This window comes from Myotis brandtii, unplaced genomic scaffold (genome assembly GCF_000412655.1).
Source record: "Myotis brandtii unplaced genomic scaffold, ASM41265v1 scaffold250, whole genome shotgun sequence".
Lineage (NCBI taxonomy): Eukaryota > Metazoa > Chordata > Mammalia > Chiroptera > Vespertilionidae > Myotis > Myotis brandtii.
In genome coordinates this window covers 2,664,461-2,690,192 of record NW_005359478.1, presented here as the reverse complement: position 1 = coordinate 2,690,192, position 25,732 = coordinate 2,664,461, and the positions used below count along the sequence as shown (strand labels likewise).

The 25,732-nt window shown below is 52.5% G+C and overlaps 1 protein-coding gene across 2 annotated transcripts; it reads left to right on the top strand.

The window, feature by feature from the left end:
• Window positions 1–25,334, top strand: SMG5 (SMG5 nonsense mediated mRNA decay factor). Of its 2 annotated transcripts, none has more exons than XM_014540837.1 (22): window positions 1–244; window positions 3,739–3,837; window positions 4,348–4,429; window positions 4,814–4,970; window positions 6,678–6,767; window positions 8,285–8,374; window positions 9,027–9,105; window positions 9,719–9,844; window positions 9,951–10,019; window positions 10,462–10,670; window positions 11,307–11,444; window positions 11,597–12,193; window positions 13,694–13,869; window positions 14,861–14,936; window positions 15,688–15,863; window positions 16,841–16,999; window positions 20,940–20,999; window positions 21,379–21,538; window positions 21,957–22,047; window positions 22,982–23,056; window positions 23,670–23,808; window positions 23,985–25,334. In XM_014540837.1, the coding sequence occupies exons 1-22, from the start codon at window positions 171–173 to the stop codon at window positions 24,066–24,068; spliced, it is 3,006 nt and encodes a 1,001-aa protein (XP_014396323.1). In that variant the 5' UTR covers window positions 1–170; the 3' UTR covers window positions 24,069–25,334. The 2 variants fall into 2 exon arrangements, with proteins under 2 accessions (XP_014396323.1, XP_005867642.1); XM_005867580.2 differs by having other exon boundaries at window positions 4,348–4,471.
• Window positions 25,335–25,732: the final 398 nt, after the last annotated feature.

Genomic DNA, 25,732 nt, shown 5'->3' with positions numbered 1-25,732 from the left:
GCGAGATTTGCCAGGCGGCGGAGGAGGAGCTGTCGCGGGCAGCCGCCTTACAGCGATGGCGGCCGAGCAGGGCCGGCCGTGGTGGCGGCTACGGTCGGAGACTGCAGTTGTGGCTGTAGCGGTGGGCGGCGGGAGCCTGTGACCGGGAACCATCTCCGGATCCGGGCACCATGAGCCAAGGCCCCGCCGCAGGGGAGAGCAGCGAACCCGAAGCAAAAGTCCTTCACACTAAGCGGCTTTACCGGTGAGAGGGGCCGGGGCGTGCGTGCACCTGCGGAGGGAAGTAGGGGACAGCGAGGGGTGGGGCCTCCGGGCGGGAGGACCCCGGGTGCGCGGCTGGGGTGCGGGCGGTAGAGGAGGGTGCAGTTTTGGAGGGAGCTGGGGGCGGGGGCGGGGCCCCGTAGCCCGGGATGGAGCTGGAAGCGGGAATTGGGTGGGTGGGAGGTTTGGATGGAAGCACGTGGAGGAATCCCCTACGCGGGGCGCGGTGAGCCCGGGGCGGGCTCCGAGCCTTGCGGATTTGGGCTAAGAAGGTGGGAATTGAGGGGTTGGGAAGGTGAAGGGTGGAGTCAGCGCTGGAGGGAAACCCGGCGGAGAATGGCGCTAAGAACTCCGTAGGTAGGGCTTCCTGGGAAGAGCCCTGAGCTGAGACCGAGAGCCCGGTTCAGGTGCCTGCCTGGCCGCCTCGCACTGTGACCTTGGGCCCGCGCTTCCTCACCCTTAAAAGGGAAGGTTTGGACTTGACCCATCCTGCAGCCTCTCATGGCTCTAGTCTTTGGGAATCTGAACGAAAAGAAAGGCCCGAAGACGGTGTGTTGGCCTGGAAGGGCCGTAAAGGACTTGGAGTCCAGAGCGTTCTTGGTCATGGGAGCCCGTTTCAGGGCACCTGGGGACTCCTGGTTCCTGCCTTCCTCCAGCCTCATGGCCAGGCAGCCACTCGCGCCCAGCGCCTTCAGCCCTCTGTTGGGAACAGGCCGTCAGGAGCTCTTCCCACCCGGGTCAAGGATTTTTTTGTGTGGGGGGCAGCTGGAGCATGGGCTGTCGAACCGGATCGGAAGAGAACGAACATAGAGATCAGGTTGAGTTCTCTGCTTTCTGGTAGGGAGGGCCGCTTTCATTGGGCTCAGGCTCTACTGAACGGAACTGTTCGCATGAGAAGACTGCCCTCCGAGCCCTTGGCCCCCTCTTGACAGCCAAAGAGTCGAGAGCGTGTTGCCTTTTCCTCCTGTGAGTAGGCACACTGCCCGCCCTGGCTTTATGCATCAGAAGACGGGGGAGTAGAGGCTGCTCCCAGAATAGAAAAGTGACCCAATGCCTCAGTGCCCGGGCTCCCACTGCGGCCGCCCCAGCATCCTGGGCGAGGAGCTGGCTGGTGGGGGGGGGAGGGGGCACCTGTGCCTTGTGGTGCTGCTGTCAGTGCTGCCTGTCAGACAGCCTGGGCAGTGGCTGCAGGCTTCCTTGCCTTCTGCTTTTGGTAATGGCTCTGGTCATCCTTTTGTCATTCTCAGATGGAGTTCTTTCTCAAGTCACTACCTGACTGAGTTAAGCCGATGTGCTTGCGCGTGTGGCTCACATGGTGCTTGCGCGTGTGGCTCACATGGCTGGCACCTGGGTGTATCTCTGCTTGTAATTGTGTGCTGTTGGCTCTGATGGGGTGGAACTGGGAGGCAGCAGGTCTCTGTTTTTGTTCTTTATTACAGCAGTGGTGATTGGCGGAAGGAACTGGAAGAGGGGAGATCTGATTTCTCTGCCCAACATAAGTGTATCGTTGGCCTATCTCACTCTGAGCTTTCGTAAATTTGGGTCATTCCCATAGTGTAACTGTTTACAGAAATGAAATTCTGAAATGTTTTAAGCCCTTCAGAAGAAAAGGCAACTGGAGTAGGGATGCTGGAAGGGATATAAGCACCAATTAATTAATTAGGCCAATTAACTTCTAAAAAAATATTTTTATTTTTTTAACACTGTGCTTGGCCTGGGATTATAGTAGAGAATGAGGCACAGGACAGTTTTTGTGGAGGAGTTTATGGTCTGATGGGGAATGGAGAAGAAAGTCCTGAGTCCTCTCAGGTTTAAGAATTTGCAGTTAGAACTTAGAGTAGTGGTTGTTAGCAATTTTTTTTTTGATTGAGAATCTACGGAGAGCTCTGGAGCCTGTCCATAAAAATACACACACGTGTACGCACTCCTTACATCTGCCCCTGCCCCGAGGGCTAAGCTGGTATAGAGTAAGTCACTGACGGCTGCACGATGCTGCCCTGGCATCCAGGGCCAGGCTGGCATCCAGGGCCAGGCTGGCTGAGGGCTTGGCTCCCACCTCTAGGCAGCCCGGAAGGTGTTTGGAGAAATGCTGAGCTCTCAAGGTTGCCTGGGAGAAGGCCTTGACTACCATCCCACCCACTCATCCGGGTTCTGGTGCTCACTTTGCCCTGGAAAGGGCAGCTTTTAGTGCTGTACCACCTGAGCCACCACAGGTGCTCACCTGCTGTGGCCCCCTTTCCCCACCCAGGAGCACAGGGTTTAGTTTTCGGAAACAATCTTGGATTGTTTTAGGCATCATCACTCTTCGGTTTTAGTTGCTTTTGTGTCCAGAGCTATGCCTGATTCATTTGTTCTTACAGCTGCTGCCGGTCATCCTCTGGGTTTTACTCATCCAGAGATGACACCTAGCCATCCAGAGCGTTTCCTTGGCCTTTCTGTTAGTGCCTGGGGTCTCCTCAGCTTTACAACAAGAAGGATGGGGATTTATCCTTACTGAACACTTAACTATGTGTGAGACACTGTTACGAGTGCTTCTTATATTAACTAATTTAATCCTCACAAAATAGGTGGTCATGTTATTCCCAATGTATAGATGGGAGAACTGAGACATAAAGGAAGTTAGGTATTTTCCCCAAGACCACAGCTGGTAACAGTTAGAACCAGGATTTGAGCCCAGGCAGTCTGGTTCCATAACCTAGACTCTGTGTTAAACAATTCCTTCAGCAGAATCCAGGATTCCTTAAGATAAGGCAGCTCAGGATTCCCCACCTTACTTTCCCATTCCCCACTATGCCAAGGCAGAATTTTATATTAGGAATGCCTTTCCTTTCTGTCAGAGATAGTAAGCCCTTGCATAATAAGAATTTATTAATTCCACCATTATTTATTGGGTGCCCACCATGTACCAGCGCTGTATATAAATTATTTTATTTAATTCTCACAATAGTACTCTAGGTAGCTGCTATTATTTTCTCTATTTTTATGGATGTGGTAACTAAGGCTTAAAGAGGTCAGGTAATTTGCCGCCCAAAGTTACAGAGTTAGTAAGGCACAGCCAGGGTTCAAACCCTGTATTTTCTGCCTGGGATCACAGCCTATGCTCTTTCCATTGGAAGAGTCTACCTTCCCTATCACAGGGTTTCTCTTCCTTGACACTTGACATTTGGGCGGGATAGTTATTATGGGGGACTGTCCTGTGTATTATGAGGTGTCTAGCAACACCCACGAAATGATAGTGGCAGCTCATCTCCATACCCCCAGTTGTGACCATCAGAAATGTCTCTGTCATTGCCAGCTGTCCCCCGGGGGTGCAGCTCTATCTAGATGGAGACTTCATTTTGTTTTGTACCAAGCGCAACCTGCAACATTCTCATTTCTGCCCCCTAATTCTTTAGCTTGTCCTTTAGGGTCACTGCCCAGCATCCTAGGGGGACCATACACATGGCTGAGGGGCTGTTTGCCTGTATTCCCTTGCAGGGCTGTCGTGGAGGCTGTGCATCGACTGGACCTCATCCTTTGCAACAAAACCGCTTATCAAGAAGTGTTCAAACCAGAGAACATTAGCCTGCGGAACAAGTAAGCTGGAGAGAGGTTCTCTCTCTCTCTTCGTCTAAAACCCTGTCACACATAGACGCATGTTCTTACCTACTGTCCTCATGGCACAGTAATGGGCTGTGAAGTCTCTGGCCCTCCTAAGGGAGGAGACGGGGATCCCTCACTGTTTTCAGCTTCTGCATCTAATAGACTGGTGCCAGAGAGTGGCATTTGAGTTGGGGGAATGGGCCATACCATACTCACAGTGAAAGGAAAACGAGGGGACAAATAGGCAGAGAAGAAAGGAGAGAAGTGTGCAGGGGAAGAAAATGAAGTTTATTCAAATTCTTACTGCTCCCGTGTGTCTTTTGGGGTTCCTACTGCCTTCTAGCATTACTCTTGTCCTGGGTCATACTGACTGAGCCTGGATGTCGATTGGGGGGGCCCAGAGATTTGTGGGTAGGGTGTTGACAAATGCTTCCTTGCCCTCGGTTCTTGTGTCCTTCACCAAGGAGTGGGCAGTCTCTCTCATGCTCCTCTGCACCCTTCCAGGCTGCGTGAGCTCTGCGTCAAGCTTATGTTCCTGCACCCAGTGGACTATGGGAGGAAGGCTGAGGAGCTGCTATGGAGAAAGGTATACTATGAAGTTATCCAGCTTATCAAGACTAACAAAAAGGTAAGGGGAGATCTAGGTCTTGGGAAGAAATGTGTCTACAGAGGAGAAGCTAAGGAAGGAAGAGACAGCTAGGAATGTGGGCCGGAGCATGGTTGGAGATGGGGGAGCCAAGGAAGAGATGTCAGAAAGGAGGAAGGGCGTTAGATAGAATTAGGAGGGAAGGAGGGAGCCTGATCCCAGACCTGAGGGGGTGGGGTGATTCGTGGTTGAGAGGAGATGTGGATAAAGTTCCAGAGCCAAGAAGAGCAGTTTATTTCCTCCGTGAGATGGAAAGCTTATGAAGGGGGGAGCAGTACTCTGAGCTTGTTGCTTAGCCACCCCCCTCCCTTTCCAACTCCCTAGCATATCCACAGCCGGAGCACCTTGGAATGTGCCTACAGGACACACCTGGTGGCTGGCATTGGCTTCTACCAGCATCTTCTTCTCTATATCCAGTCCCACTATCAGCTTGAACTGCAATGCTGCATCGACTGGACCCATGTCACCGACCCCCTCATAGGTTAGTGAAGTCGAAGGTGGACTTGAGGAACAAGTTCATATGCCTCTATCTCTGTCTTATCCCTCAGGGTTCCTGTCACCTGTGACCCAGCCAGGCAGAAAGCATTCTGGCAAGACCTACAAATGGTTCATGAAGTTTGAATTTATCCAAGCAAGCATATGGGTTAGGGTGAAGATGTTAAGAAAGACAGAGACCTCTGTTGGTCTGGGATTGTGGGCTGATGCGGAGTGAGGAGGAGGAGGAGGGATGGAATGATCTAGAGTAGGCCTGGCACTGGAAGATGGTATTAATAGAATTTGTTTTCTTCTCCCCGTTGAATTTGGCTGGCACTGTTTCTTTGAACTTCAGAGGTTGTTTCCCAGTGTTTGAAAGTATTGAAAATTTTAGAAATGTTGGGGATATTATGGACATTCTTTCAACATAATGCAAATCTCTTTTCAGCCGTCTCAGGCACTGGCAGCTGTAGTTTATACCTTCTTTTCTAGTTGGTAATTTTCTCTTCAATTTGGCCACCCTTTAGTGCTCCTTCCCTCTTTCTCCAACTCCCTTTGTTCTTTATACTCCCTTCTCTCCCCCAGCCCTATGCCCCTGCCCTCACAGGTCATAGGCATGGTGTGTCAGAGGTGAAGGTTGTGTGTGTGCTGCCACACGGAAGCATTTTTTGGTCAGAAGCACAGCATAGCATTGTATTTTGTGCATTTAAAACTATCATTTAAAAACAAAACAACATTCCTCTGAGACAGCATGCATAGGTTTTAAACGAGATGGCTAGAGGGTTCATAGCCTAAAAAAGACGACGAGCCCTTACTTCAAACAGTTGGTTCCCCAATCCACTTTAGTTTTCCTTTTTATTGATGTTTTCCCCATTCAGCTAACTAAGAGGTGTCTCTGTAGAAAACATAGGAAGAGCTTTTCAGAATGGGGAGCTGCACACCCAAGAGAGTGGTTGCAGGTGGAGTAGCCAAGAGGATGCTCTGGAGCCAGCCTGCCCTTTGAATCTTGGCTCTGCCACTTACCCACTGTGTGACTGATTTCCTCAGCTACCACCTCATGGGGCCACTGTGAACTCAGCTAAATTCGTATTGTAAGACACTTACACCAATGCCCAGCACAGGAGAAGCTGCCTCTCAACAAGTCAGGCTTTCTGAACTGAAGTTACAGGCGGTGAGAGCCGGCCACCACCATCCTCAGGCAAGGCCAGCGCACCTTGTCTCCTTCAGGGCTAGACTGCCATCTGCTGCCGTGTCCTCTGTGGGCCTCCTCTCCCAGGCAGAAGCCAGGAGCATTTACCTTGGTCTCATCACATTCCTTTCCTCTTGGGCAAGTTTCCCTTCTTTACCCAAACTTTTGCCTTTATGTGGGGATCTTCCACCCAGGGCACCCACAACTGTCCGGACACTTGAGCCTCACCTCTTCTTCCTTTTGAAAGAAGCCTTCCTATGATGACCTTTCATGTGACCTTCCCCCAGGGAGCTATCCTAAATTGAGGACCCTAGCCCTTCTCTTCCGTTTCTTCCTGTCCCGTGAATGAGTCCTCCCTGCAAACCTGTGTCTCTGCCTATGTCCTGGATGAGTGTCTTCTCCATCCTATGAGACAGTGTTCCAAGACTAACCCTGGATTCTTGTTCCTTTCCCCACCTAGGAAAGGTACGCCCCATAGGTAGGGGAAGAGGAATGGGCTCATAATTTCTCTCCTTTCTCTCTCAGGATGCAAGAAGCCAGTGTCTGCTTCAGGGAAGGAGATGGACTGGGCACAGATGGCATGCCACCGATGTCTAGTGTACCTGGGCGATTTGTGTAAGAAGATGCACCTTTCATTTTCTCTTTAGGCTCAGGACAGGTTCAAGCTGCTTCAGTTTGACATGCTTGCTCTAAGAGCAGAAATAGTTTGGGCCTGATAACTTTTTCCTTTTCATCTGTTTACAGTGTTCCCTTTTCACTGCTCTTCTGTGAGTTGGAGAGGATCAGTGAATACGGGAAGAAGGAAAATGTTTTTGAATTTTGCGAAAGTCAGGGTGATAACTCTGTTTCAGTGGTTTGTCTGGAAGCTTTACATGTCTCCTTTTTAAAAAAAAATCTCTATGGACTCTTAGAGGGATTGAAGTCAGGCCTCAGGGAGGACGTACTTGCCTGACAAATATTTCTCAGAATGGAAAAGTACTCTTTATGGCTCCTGGGTCTCTAGTCCTATAGACAAAGGGTGCTCATTAGGCAGTCTCTGTGTGGCTGTTGGGTGCATTATCTTTTGTTGACTTGAGGCTTCTCTTCCTGCCCTAAGCCCACTCCTGGAACCCTCAGAGGCAGGGTGCACAGAGAGAATCAGCTGTTTCTCATTAGACAGACCAAGGATCAGTAGTAATGTCTGCTCTCTAGAACTGAGCAGTTGCATTACAGAGCCAAGTTATCATAGGTCTTTCCAATTAATTATATATGCTGTAGCTTACCTTCATTGGCAAGAGATAAACAAGAAGAGCCTGTTTACTTTACACATACTAAATAAATAGTCTTTACATTTTGAACTTACCAGTGAGGAGGAGAAAATTGAATAATTTGCCCTTAGTCATGCACATTTAAGATTGCCAGAGAGTCCTGGCCGGTGTAGCTCAGTTGGTTGAGCATTGTCCCTTGCACTGAAGGGTGGCAGGTTTGATTCCCTGTCAGGGTGCTTATGGGAGGCAACTGATCCATGTTTCTCTCTCTCATTGATCTTTCTTTTCTTTCTTTCTCTCTCCCTAATATAAATTAAAAAAAAAAAAAAAGGCTGAGCCAGAGAGCCCTGGTGGCATAGCTCAATTGGTTAGAGCAGTGGTCGGCAAACTGCAACTCGCGAGACAGGCGGGCCTCTTTGGCCCTTGAGTGTGGCTCTTCCACAAAATACCACGTGCGGGCGCACTCGTATAGTGCGATTGAAACTTCGTGGCCCATGCGCAGAAGTCGGTATTTTGTGGAAGAGCCACACTCAAGGGACCAAAGAGCCGCATGTGGCTCTCGAGCCGCAGTTTGCCAACCACTGGGTTAGAGCATTATCCTGAAATGCCAAGGTGGGTTCGATCTCCAGTCAGGGCACATATAAGAGACAACCAGTGAATAAAATGGGTAGAACAATAAATCAATCTCTCTCTCTCTCTCTCTCTCTCTCTCTCAAATCAGTAAGTTAAAAAGAGAGAGAGAGAGATCCGAGCAGCCCGCCTCCTAGCTCAGGTGTCTTCCTTCCAGGCTCTTATTATAGCTCCTCAAAATGGACTCCCAGATGAGGGGAGGTTTTTCTGAAATATGGAATCATCGTGTTTCTCTTCCTCCTCTCTCTCCTACAGCACGATATCAGAATGAATTAGCTGGCGTAGACACCGAGCTGCTCGCTGAGAGATTTTACTACCAAGCCCTGTCAGTAGCTCCCCAGATTGGTAAGTGAACCCTTGCTTGGGCCTCCCAGCCAGCATCATTTCCCAAGAGGAAGACAATGTTGAGATGGCAGGCAGGCCATACTCACTTTCCCCTGGGTCCTTACCTCGCTCAGTTCTCTGTACTTCACCTTGGTTATGCATTCTCCCCCTTGTACTGCACACTCAGAAGATGGTGGAAGGGGAAGAGAAATGGGAAAGTCTTGAACTAAGAAGGAGGGAGGCAGAAAAGGAGGAAGAGAGAAGAGGGCTTTCCTGTCCCTGAAGTCTGCGTAGAAAGCGGAGACTGTACTTCATCTGCCCCCACAGGAGACAAAATAAGAGAAGGGATTAGGCTCCATCAGAGGTGAGAAACTGAGTGGGGTAGGGGAGAAGGCTCCATGGAGTTCTGTCAACCTTGGAAGAGTCACAGCTACCGCTGAAGGAATGGGACCCATCAGTGCTGATATCCTTGGCCGGCCAGGCAGGAATAGGCTAATAGGAAGTGAGTCTATAATCAATAATCCCCTGGAGAAATAAGATTAAGCTGCTAATCACCTAGACACCTGCAAGCCCAACTCTTCCCTCCAAGAGTTCTCTAGTGCTTACTTTGGTTGGGCCTGGCAGCTTTGGGTGAGTATTGTGGCTACAGGCTGTGTGACTTCTCTCTCCCCAGGAATGCCCTTCAACCAGCTGGGCACCCTTGCGGGCAGCAAGTACTATAATGTGGAAGCCATGTACTGCTACCTGCGTTGGTGAGTATTTGCCACTCTTTCCCCAGCCCTGTTTCCTTGGCCATACCATCCCTGCTTCGTTTTCTCTCTTCCCTTCCTCCCTTCTCTAGCTCCCGCCTGACGTAGGGGAATCCTAAGATTGAGGGGGCCCTCCTGTCAGGGCCCCTTGACACTCCTGCTGCTTTTTATACAGTCACCTGGATTTGTAGGCACTTGGGCAGCTAAATAGCTGTCCACTATATTATGCAAAATATAGGATTGCTGTTTTAAAGAAGGAAATAAATTTGGCAGAGTTGATGAAATGTTACCAAAGTATCCTCAGACAGGAACCTCAGAATTGTAGAGCTTCAGTGTTTTGAGGTGACAGTGATGATATATAGGGGACCAGCTTCCCTGGATCTGACACAGCTGTTACAATAAAAGTTGGTGTATGCGCGTGTTTTATTAGGAGAGAGAGCTTTCACCCCGAGTGTATATGGAAGGGGAGGCTGGGGCAGCCTTTATTTACTAGAAACATTGTATTGTAAATCCTTGGCAGAGTGACATTCCCTCTTCACCCCTCCCCACCTTACTCCACCCCATCCCTCCCGTGTCCCTGCCAAGACTCAATAGCTTGCCTCTGTGTCTCCTTCAGCATCCAATCAGAAGTGTCCTTTGAGGGGGCCTATGGGAACCTCAAGAGGCTGTTTGACAAGGCAGCCAAAATGTACCACCAGCTGAAGAAGTGTGAGACTCGGAAACTCTCTCCCAGCAAGAAGCGGTGAGCGAGGCCTGTGGGAAGGAGGGGCTCTTTCTGCATTGGGTGCAGTAGGGCCACAGGGACTCTGGAGCCACTCACCCTTTACCCGGGGCTCCTCTCATTTCAGATGTAAAGACATTAAGAGGTTGCTGGTGAACTTTATGTATCTGCAAAGCCTCCTGCAGCCCAAAAGCAGGTGAGTGGGGGAGAGCATGAGCAGGAACTGTCCTGTGCGCCCACCCATGACAGCTTTTACGGAGGATGCTTGAAGAGGAGGGAGTGGGCTGCTGAGTTCTGCCTCTCAGGTGGAAGTTCTCTAGCTGGTTAGCCTTTTCTTGGCATCCCTCACTGTTTGGCCCATTCTCTGGGCAGCTCTTCCTCTGGCTCAAAATGGGCTCTTGTTGGATGTTGAAGGAGCAACTGAATGGAAAGCCCACTCACATCGCTTCCACTTTGCGCCTGCCCTTCCCTGTTATTTTGTCTGCTTTAGAGATCAGCTCAACATTGAGTCCCCTGTTGTGCTCTGAAGTTTCCCTGCAGGATTCCTTAGTCTTTTTCGGAATCCTATATTCCCAACTCTTTTTTTCCTGCCCCATCCTCCATCACTAACCTCCCTTATTCCTCTTGCCCTTCCATAGCTCCGTGGACTCAGAGCTGACAGCGCTTTGCCAGTCAGTCCTGGAGGACTTCAACCTCTGTCTCTTCTACCTGCCCTCCTCACCCAACCTCAGCCTGGCCAGTGAGGATGAGGAGGAGTATGAGAGCGGATACGCTTTCCTCCCGGACCTTCTAATCTTTCAAATGGTCATCATCTGCCTTATGGGTGTGCATAGCTTGAAGAGAGCAGGTAACTTCTTGGGTCCCTCTTTTCTCCTCCATTGGCTTCTGGGATCCTCACTACCCTTTTCTGCAGCTTCTTATTTATCAACTTCCTTCCACAAGCAGCCCTTTCACTACTGTGTCACTGCTTGGCTGTGGGAGAGTAAGGGACAAGGTGCCTTACCCTAAGGGACCTGCTGATGAATGAACAAGGCATAGCGCATCCCTTTCCCCTCCTCCTCACTCCCTCTCACAAACACGCACCCCTAGCCAGGACCCAGGCAGACACAAGGGTCAATTCTGCAAACTTTCCTGGTAGAGGGGATGTATTTTGAACAAGGTTGGAAGGAAGGTAAGGAGAGGCAGGGCTGGATGTGAAGGTGCTTGGGGTTTGGGGAGGAGCCTGTGTGAAGGCATCAAAGCCGGGGAGGATGAGATGGGACAAGAGGATACGCTTACGTGAGGAAGCGCCGGGTGAGCCGGCACCTTCTAGATTACAGGATAATAGTGCAGAGACCTGAGAAATTTTCTTACCTTAGAAGAAGCTTTGAGAGGTAGTTTGATCCTTGGAAGGATTGAGAATAGGTGATATGGGGTTAGAATTGATGGTTCCCCCTCCTCCTCAGGGCCCTGGGCCCCTAATGCCTGGCTTTCCTGGCTTTAGGATCCAAGCAGTACAGTGCAGCCATTGCCTTTACCCTGGCCCTCTTCTCTCACCTCGTCAATCATGTCAACATACGGCTGCAGGCTGAGCTGGAAGAGGGGGAAAATCCCGTCCCGGCGTTCCAGAGTGATGGCACAGGTACAGGCCTGGGGGAGGATGTGACTGGAAATGTGAGCATGCGGATCCAGGAAGGGGAATACCGGGTTGGCGGGTGATGGTGTGTAGGGTACCTTCCAGATTTCAGCTTCCAGTTTGTCCCTAGGCCCCACCTGACCAGCCTCTTTCCACAGATGAACCAGAGTCCAAGGAACCCTTGGAGAAGGAGGAAGAGCCTCCTCCCATAGCACCTCAAGTGGGCGAGGTCCGGAAGAATCGGAAGTTCTCCCGCCTCTCTTGCCTCCGCCGGCGCCGCCGCCACCGCCACCTGCCCAAAGCTGGTGATGATAGTGACCTGAGTGAGGGCTTTGAATCTGACTCAAGCCATGACTCGGCCCGGGCCAGTGAGGGCTCGGACAGTGGCTCCGACAAGAGTCTTGAAGGTGGGGAGACAGCCTTTGATGCTGAGACAGACTCGGAAATGAACAGCCAAGAGTCCCGATCAGACCTGGAAGACATGGAGGATGAGGAAGGGACACGGTCCCCAGCCCTGGAACCCCCTCGGGCTAAGTCGGAGGCTCCTGAATCCCTCAATGGCCCTCTGGGCCCCAGTGAGGCTAGCATTGCCAGCAATCTACAAGCCATGTCCACCCAGATGTTCCAGACCAAGCGCTGCTTCCGACTGGCCCCCACCTTCAGCAACCTGCTCCCCCAGCCCACCGCTGACCCTCACACCTTGGCCAGCCACAGGCCCTGTGTCAATGGGGATGTGGATAAGCCCTCAGAGCCAGGTATGTTGGCCTCTTTCTACACCTCCGTGCCATCGGCATTCACCTGAGAGAGGCCCCTGTGCTGTCTGTGTGCGCACCTCTCACCCCACCTTTGCCGCCTTACCTTGGGTCGTCTGCACAGCCAGGAGTTGTTTCCTGAGAACCCTTCTCTTGCTCACTTCCTCATTCCCAGCTCCCAGCCTCCTTCCTGGTTTTACACCTTTTTCCCTTCACGCTGCCCTGTGAGTTTGGGGTTTGCCTCTCCACCTGACAAGTGCAGCTACGTTTCTTTCCCTGGTGCCTTCCCAGGTCCCGCCAGGGCTCCTGGAAGTTAGAACAACCAGTGGATTAGAGTGAGACTTATCTTCTGAGTGTCTTCCCCGCAGAGGGAACACCCAGTCAGCAGCAGTGAGCACTGCTTGAGTCTCCTCTGTGCCAAGCAATAGGCTGGACTTTCTGCAGGTATTGTCTTACTTAACTTTTACAGCAACCTGCTGGAATAGTTACTGTCCCTCCTCTAAACGCTTTACCTCCAGGTTGCTGTGCATGGTGCTCCTTCGGTCTGTAGCATATTTTTCCTCTCTTGTCCTAGCCTGTTGCGTGGCTAATTTTTACTTGCTGTATAGATTTTAGCTTGAAAGTTACTTGGTTTGGGACTTCACGGTTAGGTTAGATTTTCTTTCTGTGGGTTCTTCTAGCCTCTGCACTTAGGACACTTCTGGCCCTTTCCCCCTCAAGTGAAATTATCTATCGATTTGTCTATCTCTCCAACCAGCCTGTGAGCCTCCTGAGGGCAAGAGAGTGTATGTTTTATCCCTAGTACCTAACCCAGGACCTGGTGTGTGGGTGGGACTAGGAAATAGTGACCGAATAAGAGAAATGAGGAAACATGCTCAGTGTTCTAACCTACAAAGTTGGAGTTACAAGTAGTTGTTTTAATTTTGTGCCACTTTTCTCCCTCCCTATAGCTTCTTTATATCTGCCCTGCCTTCTAGCACAGAGTAGGCACTTCATAAATATTGTTTTGAGTATAGTTGTAGACCAGTCTCACAAATTAGCCTGAGGCTAAAAGAATCATTTTAAAAGACACCAGGCTCATGCTTTAAAAGCAGCCAGTTAATGCCCGGCCGATGTGGCTCAGTTGGTTGAGCATTGTCCCATGCACCGAAAGGTTGCCTGTTCAATTTCCGGTGGGGGCACATGCCTGGGTTGTGGGCTCGATTCCTGGTAGGGGGTGTGCAGGAGGCAGCTGATCGATGTTACCCTCTTGTATCGATGTTTCTCTCTCCTTTCCTCTCGAAAACAAAAAATAAAAAATTATGGGCCTACAAAAACGAGGCAGGAGTCTAAGTAATTCCCTATCTTTCATATCAAAATTCTTTTTTTTTCTTTTACCTTCCCCGCCCCTGCAACTGGCCCATATCAAAATTCTTCTTCAAGAGTCCAGGCAGGGTGCCCCACAGAGCTACAGCCTGTTGTCACACACCTGTTAGTCATCCCAGTTCTTTTCATCCACCCCAGCCTCTGAGGAGGGCTCTGAGTCAGAGGCCAGTGAGTCCAGTGGGCACTCCTGTCGGAATGAGCGCAGCATCCAGGAGAAGCTGCAAGTCCTGATGGCTGAAGGCCTGCTTCCTGCTGTGAAAGTCTTCCTGGACTGGCTGCGGACCAACCCCGACCTCATCATTGTGTGTGCACAGGTGTGTCCCTCCACTGCCTTGTCAGGTCTCAGGGCGTTGGGGGAGGGTGTCAGGACGCGGCCTAGGAATCCCACCCAATGGTCTGGTAAGAATTGTTGCCAAGCACCCCTTCTCTCCTGGGCTCTTAGACTTTCTGTAGGAGAAGGATTAGGCCTGACCTTTGGCCTGGAGGACTGTGCTCTGGAATACAAATTGTGTGGAGGGAAAGTGAGAGAGCTGCTTGCTCTGCTTTGTATCTCCAGTGCCAGAGGTGGTGCCTGCCATTAGGATTAATGTTGAGGAGAGTATGTGTTCAGAGACTCAAGAAAGGAGAGCATACTGAATAGGGATGGAAGCGATGGGAATGGTGGGAGTTCCAGACAAGGGTAGGGCAGCAGCTTAGGGAATTGCTTAGTCGTGCAGCTGGGATGGTGTCAGGGACTGATGGCTCGGGGCTGGCTGGGGCAATGGCGGCCTTCTTCTCAGGCTCAGAATCTTGGTCTTGACAAGAGCCTCTAGTGCCCGGAGGCTTTTATCCAACGTTGCTTTGTCGTACGAGCACACCTGCCCTGTGTGGGTCCCTTCTCCCTGCAGGTTGCCCTAGATGAGAGAGTGGTCAGGGCCAGGCACACCCTTGGGTGTGTGCTTATGTCTGATGACAGCTTCGTTACTTAGTCACTGTTTGTCATTGAGGGAGGTGAGGTAAGATGGAGATGTGAGGTCACATCCCTAAGCAGTGTCCCATGGGGCATGGTGAGGGTTCGTGCGGGGCAGGGAGAAGTGCTCAAATGCTCTGGCTCCCCCACCACGGTCCAGAGAGGCCTTCTTGGCCTCCTGCCTTCTCTGTGAAACCTTCCGTCGGAGGTGAAGTTCAGCAAGGCTCCATGGGCTCCCTGTTTCCAGGTCTCCCACAGACCCCCTTGGCCGCAGGCCTCTCAAGGGTGTGCTTTTCTTGCTCCTGCCATCCCCCACACTGCCCTGGCTGAGGGCCTCTTCTGCCTTCTCTCCCCAGAGCTCTCAAAGTCTGTGGAACCGCCTCTCTGTGTTGTTGAATCTGTTGCCAGCTGCTGGCGAACTCCAAGAGTCTGGTAAGTGAGTCCCTGGCACTACTCTCCTTTCCCCTCTCCCTCATTGGCCCCTCGAAGCCCATCCCCCTTCCTGGTAACCTGGCCCTTGGGGTAAGGAGGTTAATGGTATTCACTGCCAAGCCTCTCTCACACATAGCAGTCATTGTGGCCTTGGCCTCTCTGGTTTCTCACCCCAACACTGCCCCACTGTGGGCAGGTGGCCTGGTCTGCCAGGGAGTGTGCTCCCTGGGGATGGCAGTGGAGTGGGCAAGAGCAGAGTGAGGGGAGCCTGGAGGCCAGCCCCGGGCGCTGGTGCCACACTGGTGCCTTGGTCATTGAGAACTGACCTTGACCTCCAGAGTTCATCTGTCTGGCTTGTTCCCTCCTACTACCTTCTAATTGGAAATCTCCACCTTCTCCTACCACTGGACTCACCCAAAGGTTATTCCTTCCCCCAGAGCCCTTCCTCTCTCTTTCAACCTAATGTAATTAATTGCCCTGTGGTCAGGGAGCCTTAGCCTGAGGCCTCCTGGTTCTCCCCACCTGCTCTGTTCCCCCAGCCCTTCCAGCTCTGGGCTTCTAGAGCTCTGCCTGACAGTCCCATGTGTTTGTCTCTCTCCTTTCCTCCCGCCATCTCTACCCCCATCTCTCCCCCTATTCTGTCCTAGGGGTGTGTCCTATCTCATTAGCCTGGGAATTTCCAAACAAGGCGATGTCCCTCTGCCTAGGGCTCCCACAGGGCAAGTGGTCTCATGTGTCCTCTTTTCCCCAGGCCTAGCCCTGTGTCCCGAGGTCCATGGGCTTCTTGAAGGTTGTGAACTGCCTGACCTCCCCTCTAGCCTGCTGCTTCCAGAGGACATGGCACTTCGCAACCTGCCTCCCCTCCGGGCTGCCCACAGACGCTTTAACTTTGACACGGATCGGCCCCTGCTCAGCACCTTAGAGGAGGTGAGGACATTATTTCTCAGGCCACAAGCTGTGTTGTTAGTCAGACACAGCAGCAAAGCAGGGGCTCAGAATTGGAGGGGGCAGGGAAGCACCCCCCCGCCCGCCCCCATCTAGGCAGGGCGAGTGTCCTTGGGGTTACAGGCTGAGTCCTTTATTCAGTGAGTTGTTTGAGTGTCTTTCCTTCTTGGCAGATCGTCCTTGCACAGGTCGGCTGGTGGTGTCTCCTGTTGTGGAACAAGCCTTCCTCCCCTTTCCCATCTTTTTTTCCTTTGTAGAGGACAGAACAAGTGAATTCTAGGGCTTTGAAATCTTTTATCAGTCTCTTTCTACTGTGCGCCATCCTTCTCTGAATTGAACGTCAAGCAATCAAGAGAATTAGAGCTGGAAGGGCCTATGCTGTCCACTCAGTGCAGTGACTTTTGCCCTTGAATCTGTGTCACTACATGGGCCATCTGGGGGCAGCAGAGGGAAGCCAAGCAGACAGGCCTCCCAGGCTTCCGACATCTTTTGGTTGCTCCCGCTGTAGCCAGAGCAATTTGGCTTTAGTCTGTTTCATGCTTTAAGGTTCCAGATAAGATTTTTGTTTGATGGGGAAGAAGGGTTCTGCTGACAAAAAAATACGTTGGAAATGTTGATGTAGTTCAGTCCCTCAGTTTACACCTGAGGAACTGAAACTCAGAGGAGAGGGTGGCATTAGAAGCCAGTCTCCGCACTCCCAGCCCAGTGCCGGCTCTTTCTTCTGAGCCCGAGCCCTGGTGTTTGGGTCCTGTGAGTCTCCTCGCCCTTCTTGCTCATGCCTCGTCTGGCAGTTGGAGGCTTTGGGCTTCGGTGCTCCTCTTTCCCACCCCACAGACCATGAGCCTTTCCAAGGGGCACTTGTTGCTGAGGTGGCTGGCACAGTTGGGAGGCAGGAGGGCGGGAGCCCTGAGAGCAGCCCTGCTCAGCTGGGCTGGGCTCCCGTGTGTGTCTCCTCACAGTCGGTCGTGCGAATCTGCTGCATCCGCAGCTTTGGCCACTTCGTCGCCCGCCTACAAGGCAGCATCCTGCAGTTCAGCTCGGAGGTCGGCATCTTCGTCAGCACGGCGCAGTCTGAGCAGGAGAGCCTGCTGCAGCAGGCCCAGGCCCAGTTCCGCATGGTGAGTCAGCCCCGCCCCAGTGCTCCCACTGGGCTCACTGAAACCAGAAAGAGCCTCACACTGGCGGCCCTTGACTGAGGACTGTGGTGCTGGGGCTGGGGAATCCGAGCCGAGGGAAGGGACCTGCGGGATGGCTGATGGGCAGGAATGAGAGTTGCTTTGAGCAGAGGCCGCATGGCCCTGGCCAGTATCCAGACTGCCTGCGGGTTGAGGGCCATCTCTGTCACCTCTGTGTCTGTGAATTGAGTGAGTCACTGGGAATAGTAGGATCAGCTTTAGGGGATTGTTGTGAAGATGGAATGATAGTACCTGTGAGGCACCTGGCACATTATCACAGCAAATGCTCCTTTCCCTTCCCTTTCCGAGGGATGAAGACTGAGGAATGGAAAGGTATAGAGCAGCGGTGGGGAACGTCTAGCCCGAAGGCCATATAATACCCTCAAAATCATTTGGTCTGGCCCTGCCAAGGCAGTAGGGGTGAGTTAATTAAATGTTTGGCCAAATAGAGCAGGCTAATATTAAAAAAAAATTTTTTTTTTTATTGATTTCAGAGAGGAAGGGAGAGAGAGTTCAGCCACTGAACTACAGCTGGCTTAGCTGGCTAATTTTTTTTTTTTTTTAATCCTCACCCGAGAATATTTTTCCATTGATTTTTAGAGAGAGGGAGAGACAGAGAGAAACATCGATGTGAGAGAAACACATCAATTGGTTGCCTCCTGCACAAGCCCTGACCAGGGCCCAGGCCGGGGAGGAGCCTGCAACCAGGTAATTGCCCTTGACTGGAATTGAACCTGGAACCCTTTGGTCCGCAGGCTGATGCTCTATCCACTGTGCCAAACTTAGCAGGACTAGCAGGCTAATTTTTAAGTTGATAATTTTGTATGCCCCTCGAATGGTGTCATAAATATCTGAGTGGCCCTTCGCAGAAAAACGGTTCCCCGCCCAGGAATAGAGAGGGATCTTGGTATCAGACACCATGCAGAAAGCCTCCCATCCCAGGCTTGATCCCATCCACAGAGTCCCAACCCGGGACCTATGTTACCTCTTTTCCATTTAGTAATTCATTCCATAAATATTTATTGAGAGTCTGCTCTGTGTCAGACTTGTCAGTATTCTGGTCACTGACAAGCCCCGAACAAGGCTGACTTTTTTTGTGAACAACAGTCTGGGTTCCACAGTGGGGCCTGCACAGCCCTGGGCTGTGTTGTCCTCCCTGAGCTGAGGGGGGTAGTGGTGTCTGGCACGGGAGGCATGGCCACGGGGCTCGGCAAGCCCATGTTCTTCCTTCCTTAGCCCCCGGCTTCCCTACCTACCTCTCTGAGCACACCCTTCCTGCGGATGGTCTGCTTGTCTGGGAAGGGGTACAGGCTCCCCAGAAACTCCCTTCCTTGTTGTCTTAAAAGCAAGGACATTTTGCTAAAAACAAACCCTTTGTGTTAAGGCTTTCATTGCTGTTCCATAGGGGAAAACATGGGGTTACAAAAATAACTATGGGGAAGTTGCACAGCTTCAAAAAATGTTCAAGTTTTTGCAGGCATTTCCTTTAGCCTGAAGTTCTTGAAGACTCATCCTGGGGGGCAGGGAGTATCTGAGCCCCTCTCATGTGGTGTTGGACACTAAGACCAAGCTGGACATGGGCCACATTACCTGCTGGGGCTGCCTCCTGCTCTGCCTGAGTCTCAGGCTTGCACCCAAGGGGTTTATTCCCTCGCAGCAGCGGCAGTGTGGTCATTGTCATGTTGCCATGCCACCTGTCATTTCTCGAGAGCTTTCTGTGTGCAAAGCTGGGCTTGCATGTGACATCTCGTTTAACCCTCTCAGCAGTCCTGTGAGGTGGGTGCTGCATCCTCATTCTATAGATGAGGACACGCCAAGGCTCTGGAATTGGATAATCTGAAATTGTTCTTATTGTAAGCTGGAGGGGTGCTCAGCTTTTTAAAAAAAATATATATTTTTTATTGATTTCATAGAGGAAGGGTGAGGGAGGGAGGGAGGGAAGAAGGGGGAGAGAGAGAGAGAGAGAGAGAGAGAGAGAGAGAGAGAAACATCAATGATGACAGAGAATCATTGATTGGCTGTCTCCTGCATGCCCCCTACTGGGGATCGAGCTGCCATGTGTCCTTGACCAGCATCGAACCTGGGACCCTTCAGTCCGCAGGCCTACAGCTCTATCCACTGAGCCAAACCAGCCAGGGCCGCACTCATATTTTAAAGCACCACTGCGCCGATGCCACTTTATTCATCAGTCTTCAGTGGCTCCCCATAACTTTTAGGGTAAGTTCCTATCCATAGCCTCATCTTTTATACCATACTAGAGGCCGGTGCCCGAAATTCTTGCATGGGTAGGGTCCCTAGGCCTGGCTGGTGATTATGGCCGATAGGGGCCTTCCTTTGTTCCGCGCCGCCCCCTGCTGGTCAGCGCACGTCATAGCGAGCGATCAAACTTCCGATCTCCCAGTCGAACTCCCAATATATACAGATTAAGTAATTTTTTAAAATATATTTTATTAATTTTTTACAGAGAGGAAGGGAGAGGGATAGAGAGTCAGAAACATCGATGAGAGAGAAACATCGATCAGCTGTCTCCTGCACACTCCCTACTGGGGATGTGCCTACAACCAAGGTGCATGCCCTTGACCGGAATCGAACCTGGGACCTTTCAGTCCGCAGGCCAACGCTCTGTCCACTGAGCCAAACCGGTTAGGGCCAGATTAAGTAATTTTTACTTCACCCAGAAGCCAAAGGAAAACCATCAAAGGACTTTCAGTCAAAGCCATCCATGATGGGATATCAGCTGGTTTTTGGAAGATGCCTTGGTTACAGGCAGAAACAATGGATTGGATTAGAGGCAGAGACCAGTAAGGAGGTGGTTATAATAGTCAAGGGTGGGAGGTGCTGGCTTAGAGTAGGAGATGGAGGGATGCAGAAGGATTTGAATGAATAAATATATATATAAAACATTTTTATTGATTTCAGAGAGGAAGGGAGAGGGAGAGAGAGTTAGAAACATTAATGATGAGAGAGACTCATCTATCGGCTGCCTTCTGCACCCCCCGCAATGGGGATTGAGCCTGCAACCCGCGTATGTGCCCGTACCGGGAACCGAACTGTGACCTGGTTCATAGGTTGATGCTCAACCACTGAGTCACGCCAGTCGGGCCTTGAATGATATTTTAGAAAGTACAGTTAACAGGACTGGGAAGCCAGTAACTGCTGGGGCTGAGAGAAGGAAAAGTCCGCCGCCTCAACTTTCTGACTTGGTTTACGTACCAAGTTGGGGAATACTAAAAAGAGGAGCAGGTTTTGAGGAGTAGATGGGGCTGCCAAGTAGGCAGTTGGATATGTGGTTCAGGGTGGTAGGTCGAGGCTGAAACAGGATTTGAAAGAAATTGGCAAGTGGCCTGGCCAGTGTGGCTCAGTGGTTGAGTGTCGACCTATGAATCAGGATGTCATGGTAAGATTCCGGGTCAGGGCACATGCCTGGGTTTCGGGCTTGATCCCCAGTGGAAGCAGTGATTCTCACTCATCATTGATGTTTCTATCTTTCTCTCCCTCTCCATTCCTCTCTGAAATCAGGAAAAATGTATTAAAAAGAACTGGGCAAATGGATGGTGATAGAGGCAGGGGAATGGGGTGCATGGGGAGTAGTTATCCCCGGGGAGGGAGGAGGCAGAGGGCAGAGCTCAGACGCTGAGGCACAGCCAGGTGCTGTCCTGTGCCGTGAGTGCCCGCTGTCTGCGGCCTCCCTCCTGGCGTTGGAACAGAGTGAGCGATGTTTTTCTCCCGTGCTTCTCTTCGCACTTAGCGGGGTCGGTGGAGAGCCATGCCTGTTCAGACCCCCGCACTCTGCTTGGTCTGACCGCTGGGGGAAGGAGTGCCGCCTCAGCGCCTCGTCCCAGGCTTAGCACTCGGTCCTTAGCACTCGGTGTTTCCCTTGTAGGCGCAGGAAGAAGCTCGGCGGAACAGGCTTATGAGAGACATGGCCCAGCTGCGACTTCAGGTGCTCCTCCTCCTCCTGATCTGGTTATTGCCTACAGCCCGTTGGCAGGTCCTCACCCCTCCAGCTGCAGCCCCCCTGCTCCCCTGGGGCCCCCCACTTTGCCCAGATTACTCCCTTCCTGGCCTCCCAGATCGCCTCCCGAAGCCCATTCTCCACAGCGCCTTGCCGTCTGGCTGCTTTCACTTCTGCCTCTTTTTCTTCTCTTTCTCTTTACTTTAACCCTGTTTCTGTCTACTTTTCCTCCAAGGTCATTGGTAGAAGGAGTCCCCTGTCCCTGGGGCAGCAGGAGGAGCCCTATAAGAGCCCCTTTGAGAACCATTTTCCCCCTGCCAGGCTGCGGAGCCCACACAGCTCCACCCACTATGCCTTCTCTCACCAGCTCGAGGTCTCTCAGCTGGAAGGGAGCCTACAGCAGCCCAAGGCCCAGTCAGCAATGTCACCCTACCTCGTCCCTGACACCCAGGCCCTCTGCCACCACCTCCCCATCATCCGCCAGCTGGCCACCAGTGGCCGCTTCATTGTCATCATCCCAAGGACAGGTGAGCATACTGGGGAGGTGGGAGGACAGATAGAAGGTGGCTAAAATAAACTCTGGGCTTGGGATTGAGAGACCTTTATTTGGAGCCCAGTTTATACACAGTGGCCTTGGTCAAGTGCTTTCAACTCTGAACCTCAGTCATTTCATCTGTGAAATGGGCATGATCTCTTAAATCCTGACTCACAAGATGGTTGGGAGAAACAGAGGAGAATATCTAAGTGAAAGCAATTGGTAAATTGCCAAGTCCATGACTGGCAGAAGGTCATACTTTTGAAGGACTTCAGGAGCCGTCGGAGCCACGGTCCATCCCTTCTTTTCCCGCAGTGTGTGCTGGAGGAGCTCAGCCACTGCCTGCAGAGCCCCGTGTCACACACTCTGAGTTCATCTGTTTTGTCTCCGCCCCCCGCCTTGCCCACTAGTGATTGATGGCCTGGATTTGCTGAAGAAGGAACACCCAGGGGCCCGGGATGGGATCCGATACCTAGAGGCAGAGTTTAAAAAAGGAAACAGGTGAGTGCAGGCCCGCTGGACCGGTGCTGAGCCCGGATGCGTCTCAGACAACAAATGCGTGTGTGTTACTGTGGATAAAACACACACTTGCAGTCCCTGCAGGCAGAGTTTAAAAAAGGAAACAGGTGAGTGCAGGCCTGCTGGACCGGTGCTGAGCCCGGATGCGTCTCTCAGACAACAAATGCGTGTGTGTTACTTGTGGATAAAACACACACTTGCAGTCCCTGTGCACAGTTTGCTCACTGCTGGGGAGGGAAAACCAAAGACCTAATAAGTCAAGGTCTTAGGTGCTGAAATAGAGAGTGATTGGGGGCCAGGAGCTGTGGGGGGAAGCACTGACCTGCTGTCCATTTGCCTCTGGGGCGAACATGAGATCAGCATCTCCGGGGAGAAGGGAGCAAACCCCAGCTCCAGGCTGTGGGCACCGTTGCAAGCGTTTCTCCTGCTCTCAGGGTTGGGACTGTGCCCAGGTTTGCTAGGGTGGCAGTGCTCATTGGGGCTGCCTGGGGCTTCCCACCTCCCACTGAAGCCGTGACGATCAGACCGCAGCATGTAGGTGCTCGGCCCACACAGGCCTTTCCTTCTGGCCTCCCTGCTAGCTGACACCCCCCAAACCCCACCCCACATCTGCCAGGAAGCTGTACAAAGCCTACTTGTTTGGACCTTGTCTCCAGAAGCCCTGACTTGAAAAGCATCTGCTATTTCTCCCCTCCCAACTCCCCCAACTGGGAGGAACCGAGCAATTGATGTTATCAGGAAGAAAAGCGAGCCAGCGGCCAGGAAACTTCGAAATGGCTCCCAGCAGACCTGTGATGGGAGAGATGGGCCCCCTCCCTGCTCCGTAGAGCTAGGCCCCTGAGCCACAATGGTCTGCTTTGTGTGCAGTGCCCTTGCTCCTGTGCCCCCTGCCTCCACTCTCCTGTGTTCTTTGCAGGTACATTCGCTGCCAGAAAGAGGTGGGGAAGAGCTTTGAGCGACATAAGCTGAAGAGACAGGATGCAGATGCCTGGTAAAGTCTCAGCCTCTCCCCCTAGAACCTCAGGTAGCCTGCCTGCTTCGCTCCTCTGCCACTCCCTGGGAGAGAGGACAGGGCCAAGGAGCTCTGGCACAGGTGGCAGGACCAGCCCGGGCCTCCTGCAAGTCCCCTTGGAGGAAGGAATTGCTCCAGCACCCGATTCCCTGGGGCCTTGAGATGCTCAGGCTTGGTGTCCTCAGTGCGCCTTTGCCCACTCGCCATGGCACACCCTCCAGTGCCAGCTTCCTCCTGCCTCGGCTGCCTGGTTGCTGTTGCTCCCTACTGGTGCCCTCCCCTCCCTAGCTTCCCGTGCCCTGGAAATCCTGGGGTTTAGGCCAGCCGTCGGCAAACTACGGCCCCCGGGCCGGGTCTGGGCCCGTTGGAAAGAATAAAACTAAAAAAAAAAAAAAAGACCATACCCTTTTATGTAATGATGTTTACTTTGAATTTATATTAGTTCCCACAAACACTCCATCCATGCTTTTGTTCCGGCCCTCCGGTCCAGTTTAAGAACCCATTATGGCCCTCGAGTCAAAAAGTTTGCCCACCCCTGGTTTAGGCTGTGCTAATGCCGGGGCTTGGCCTACCTTCCTCTCCTCCCCACCAGGACCCTCTATAAGATCCTGGACAGCTGCAAACAACTGACTCTAGCCCAGGGGGCTGGTGAGGAGGACCCAGGTGGCATGGTGACCATCATCACAGGCCTTCCACTGGACAACCCCAGCGTGCTCTCGGGCCCTATGCAGGTGGGTTAGCGGGTGAGGAGAGGGGCCTGGAATGGGGAAAAGGTACCGGAGGAGGCTCCCTCCTCAGACCTCCCGGGCGGTGGCCCTTTTCCTCTTCCATCACCCCTTCCCCTCAGCGACTTGTCCCATAGTTCAGGAGTCAGACGCTCACCCATCTCTCTTGCTCCCCTTTGCAGGCAGCCCTGCAGGCCGCTGCACATGCCAGTGTGGACATCAAGAATGTCCTGGACTTCTACAAGCAGTGGAAGGAGATTGGTTGAGACTGATTCCCAAGCCCTGCAGTGGGGCTGACTCCAGATCTCTCCTGCCCTCTCTGGCTGCTGGGACCACCACCTGTAGTCACCCCACCACAGACTCCCGCACGCACTCAGGAAGGAAGCCCAGCTGCACACAGGCTGAGGGAGGGCCCAGGAGCCAGCTGGGAGGGTGGGCACCCCCTGTTGCCAAGACGACGTCAGGAAGTGAGGAAAGTATTTGGAGCAGGAGAGGCCTGTGGGCCCCTAGTCAGCCTTCCTGCCTCAACCCTCCTGCTGTCCCCAGAGGCGGGTGGCAGGCATGGGTGTCTGAGTTTCACTGGCGTGATTCCTGGACCTCTGAGGGGAAGGGATGCAGAAGAGGCCCTTCCTCACCTAAGATGGGGGGTGGTTGGGCTAGGAGTTTGGCCCTCCAGTCCTGGGGAAGAGGAGGCAGCACCAGGTATCTGGGTGGTTTTCTGCAGACCCTGCCCTCCTCAGAGACCACCCGTTCTCATTTCCCCTTGTGGGGCCTGGGCAGCTCTGGAGCTTTGGGGACTCTTCAAGAAGAGGGGCCTGGAGCTGGCTGCACTGGCAGGGGGGCCGGGCTTGCATCCCTCCCGTGCTGCTGGGGCTGCACACCCAGTTCCCCACTTCTGCTCTCCCTCCGCCTAGCTTCCCGGGAGGGAGCAGGCCTCACCAGCTGTGGGCAGTCTGGCCTGTGCGCCAGGGGGGGTTCTTGTGCCCACCAGTCCCACAGTCACCGTGCTTTGTGCTCTTGGTTGCTGTGCTGCAACAGTGGGATGCCAGTAAGGAGAGGGGGATGCAGTCTGAGGCCACCACCCCCTTGACTAGAGAAAGGAGAGGCCTCCTGAAGCTGCCCAGTCAGGGCCCAAATCCTGATGGGCTTCCTGCTTCGCCCTTCCCCAGGACCGAAGGCCTGGTGGGGCTGAGCATGGGACTAGCTCTTGGGATGTGGAGGTGACTGTGGAAGCAGAGATCATGAATAGCTCAGGACAGTGAAGGGAGCAGCGAGAGTGGGGCTGTGGGTGGGTGACTGGCCAGGATTGCCTTGGCCCCTCCCCCAGGGGTTGAGGGTGGGGATCTCAGCTCTGCTGTCCCTCACCCCAGCACTAGCCTAGCTTCCCGGGCTGTTCTCAGAGGAGAGCAGACATCCTGCCTCCTGCCTCCAAGATAGCAAGTCTGGGACAGCCTGGGGGATAGGGTCACCCCCCTCCCAATCTCTGACAGACTGAGGCTAAAGCATCATTTAATAAAGACCCCTGAAGCCCACTCCCTGTCTCCAGGTGCCTTTCTGCAGTTTTATTGGGATGTTGGAGATGGCGTGCTAAAAAATGGCATTTTGGAAAGATTTCTTCTAGGTGAATGAATGCATTGAAGCAAGAAGTTTGGAATTTCAGCAAAAGCTCCAGACATAGTGACATTGTCAAGTTCCTTGATCCTGTAAACAGCTGGTGCCTTTGTAAGGGTGATGGGTGAAAACAGGATTTTGAAGGCCACGTTTGCTGGGACTTGTTTGCTGGGTCCTATGAATCGGGAAATTTCCTCAAGGGAGCAGGGGATGAACCTTGAAGCCAGATTCAGTCCCTATCCCTCTGCAAGGACTGGTACCTTAAGTGCGTCTTTGGGGAGTAAGCTTGGCAAATCCCTTGTTGAACCAACATTTGCTA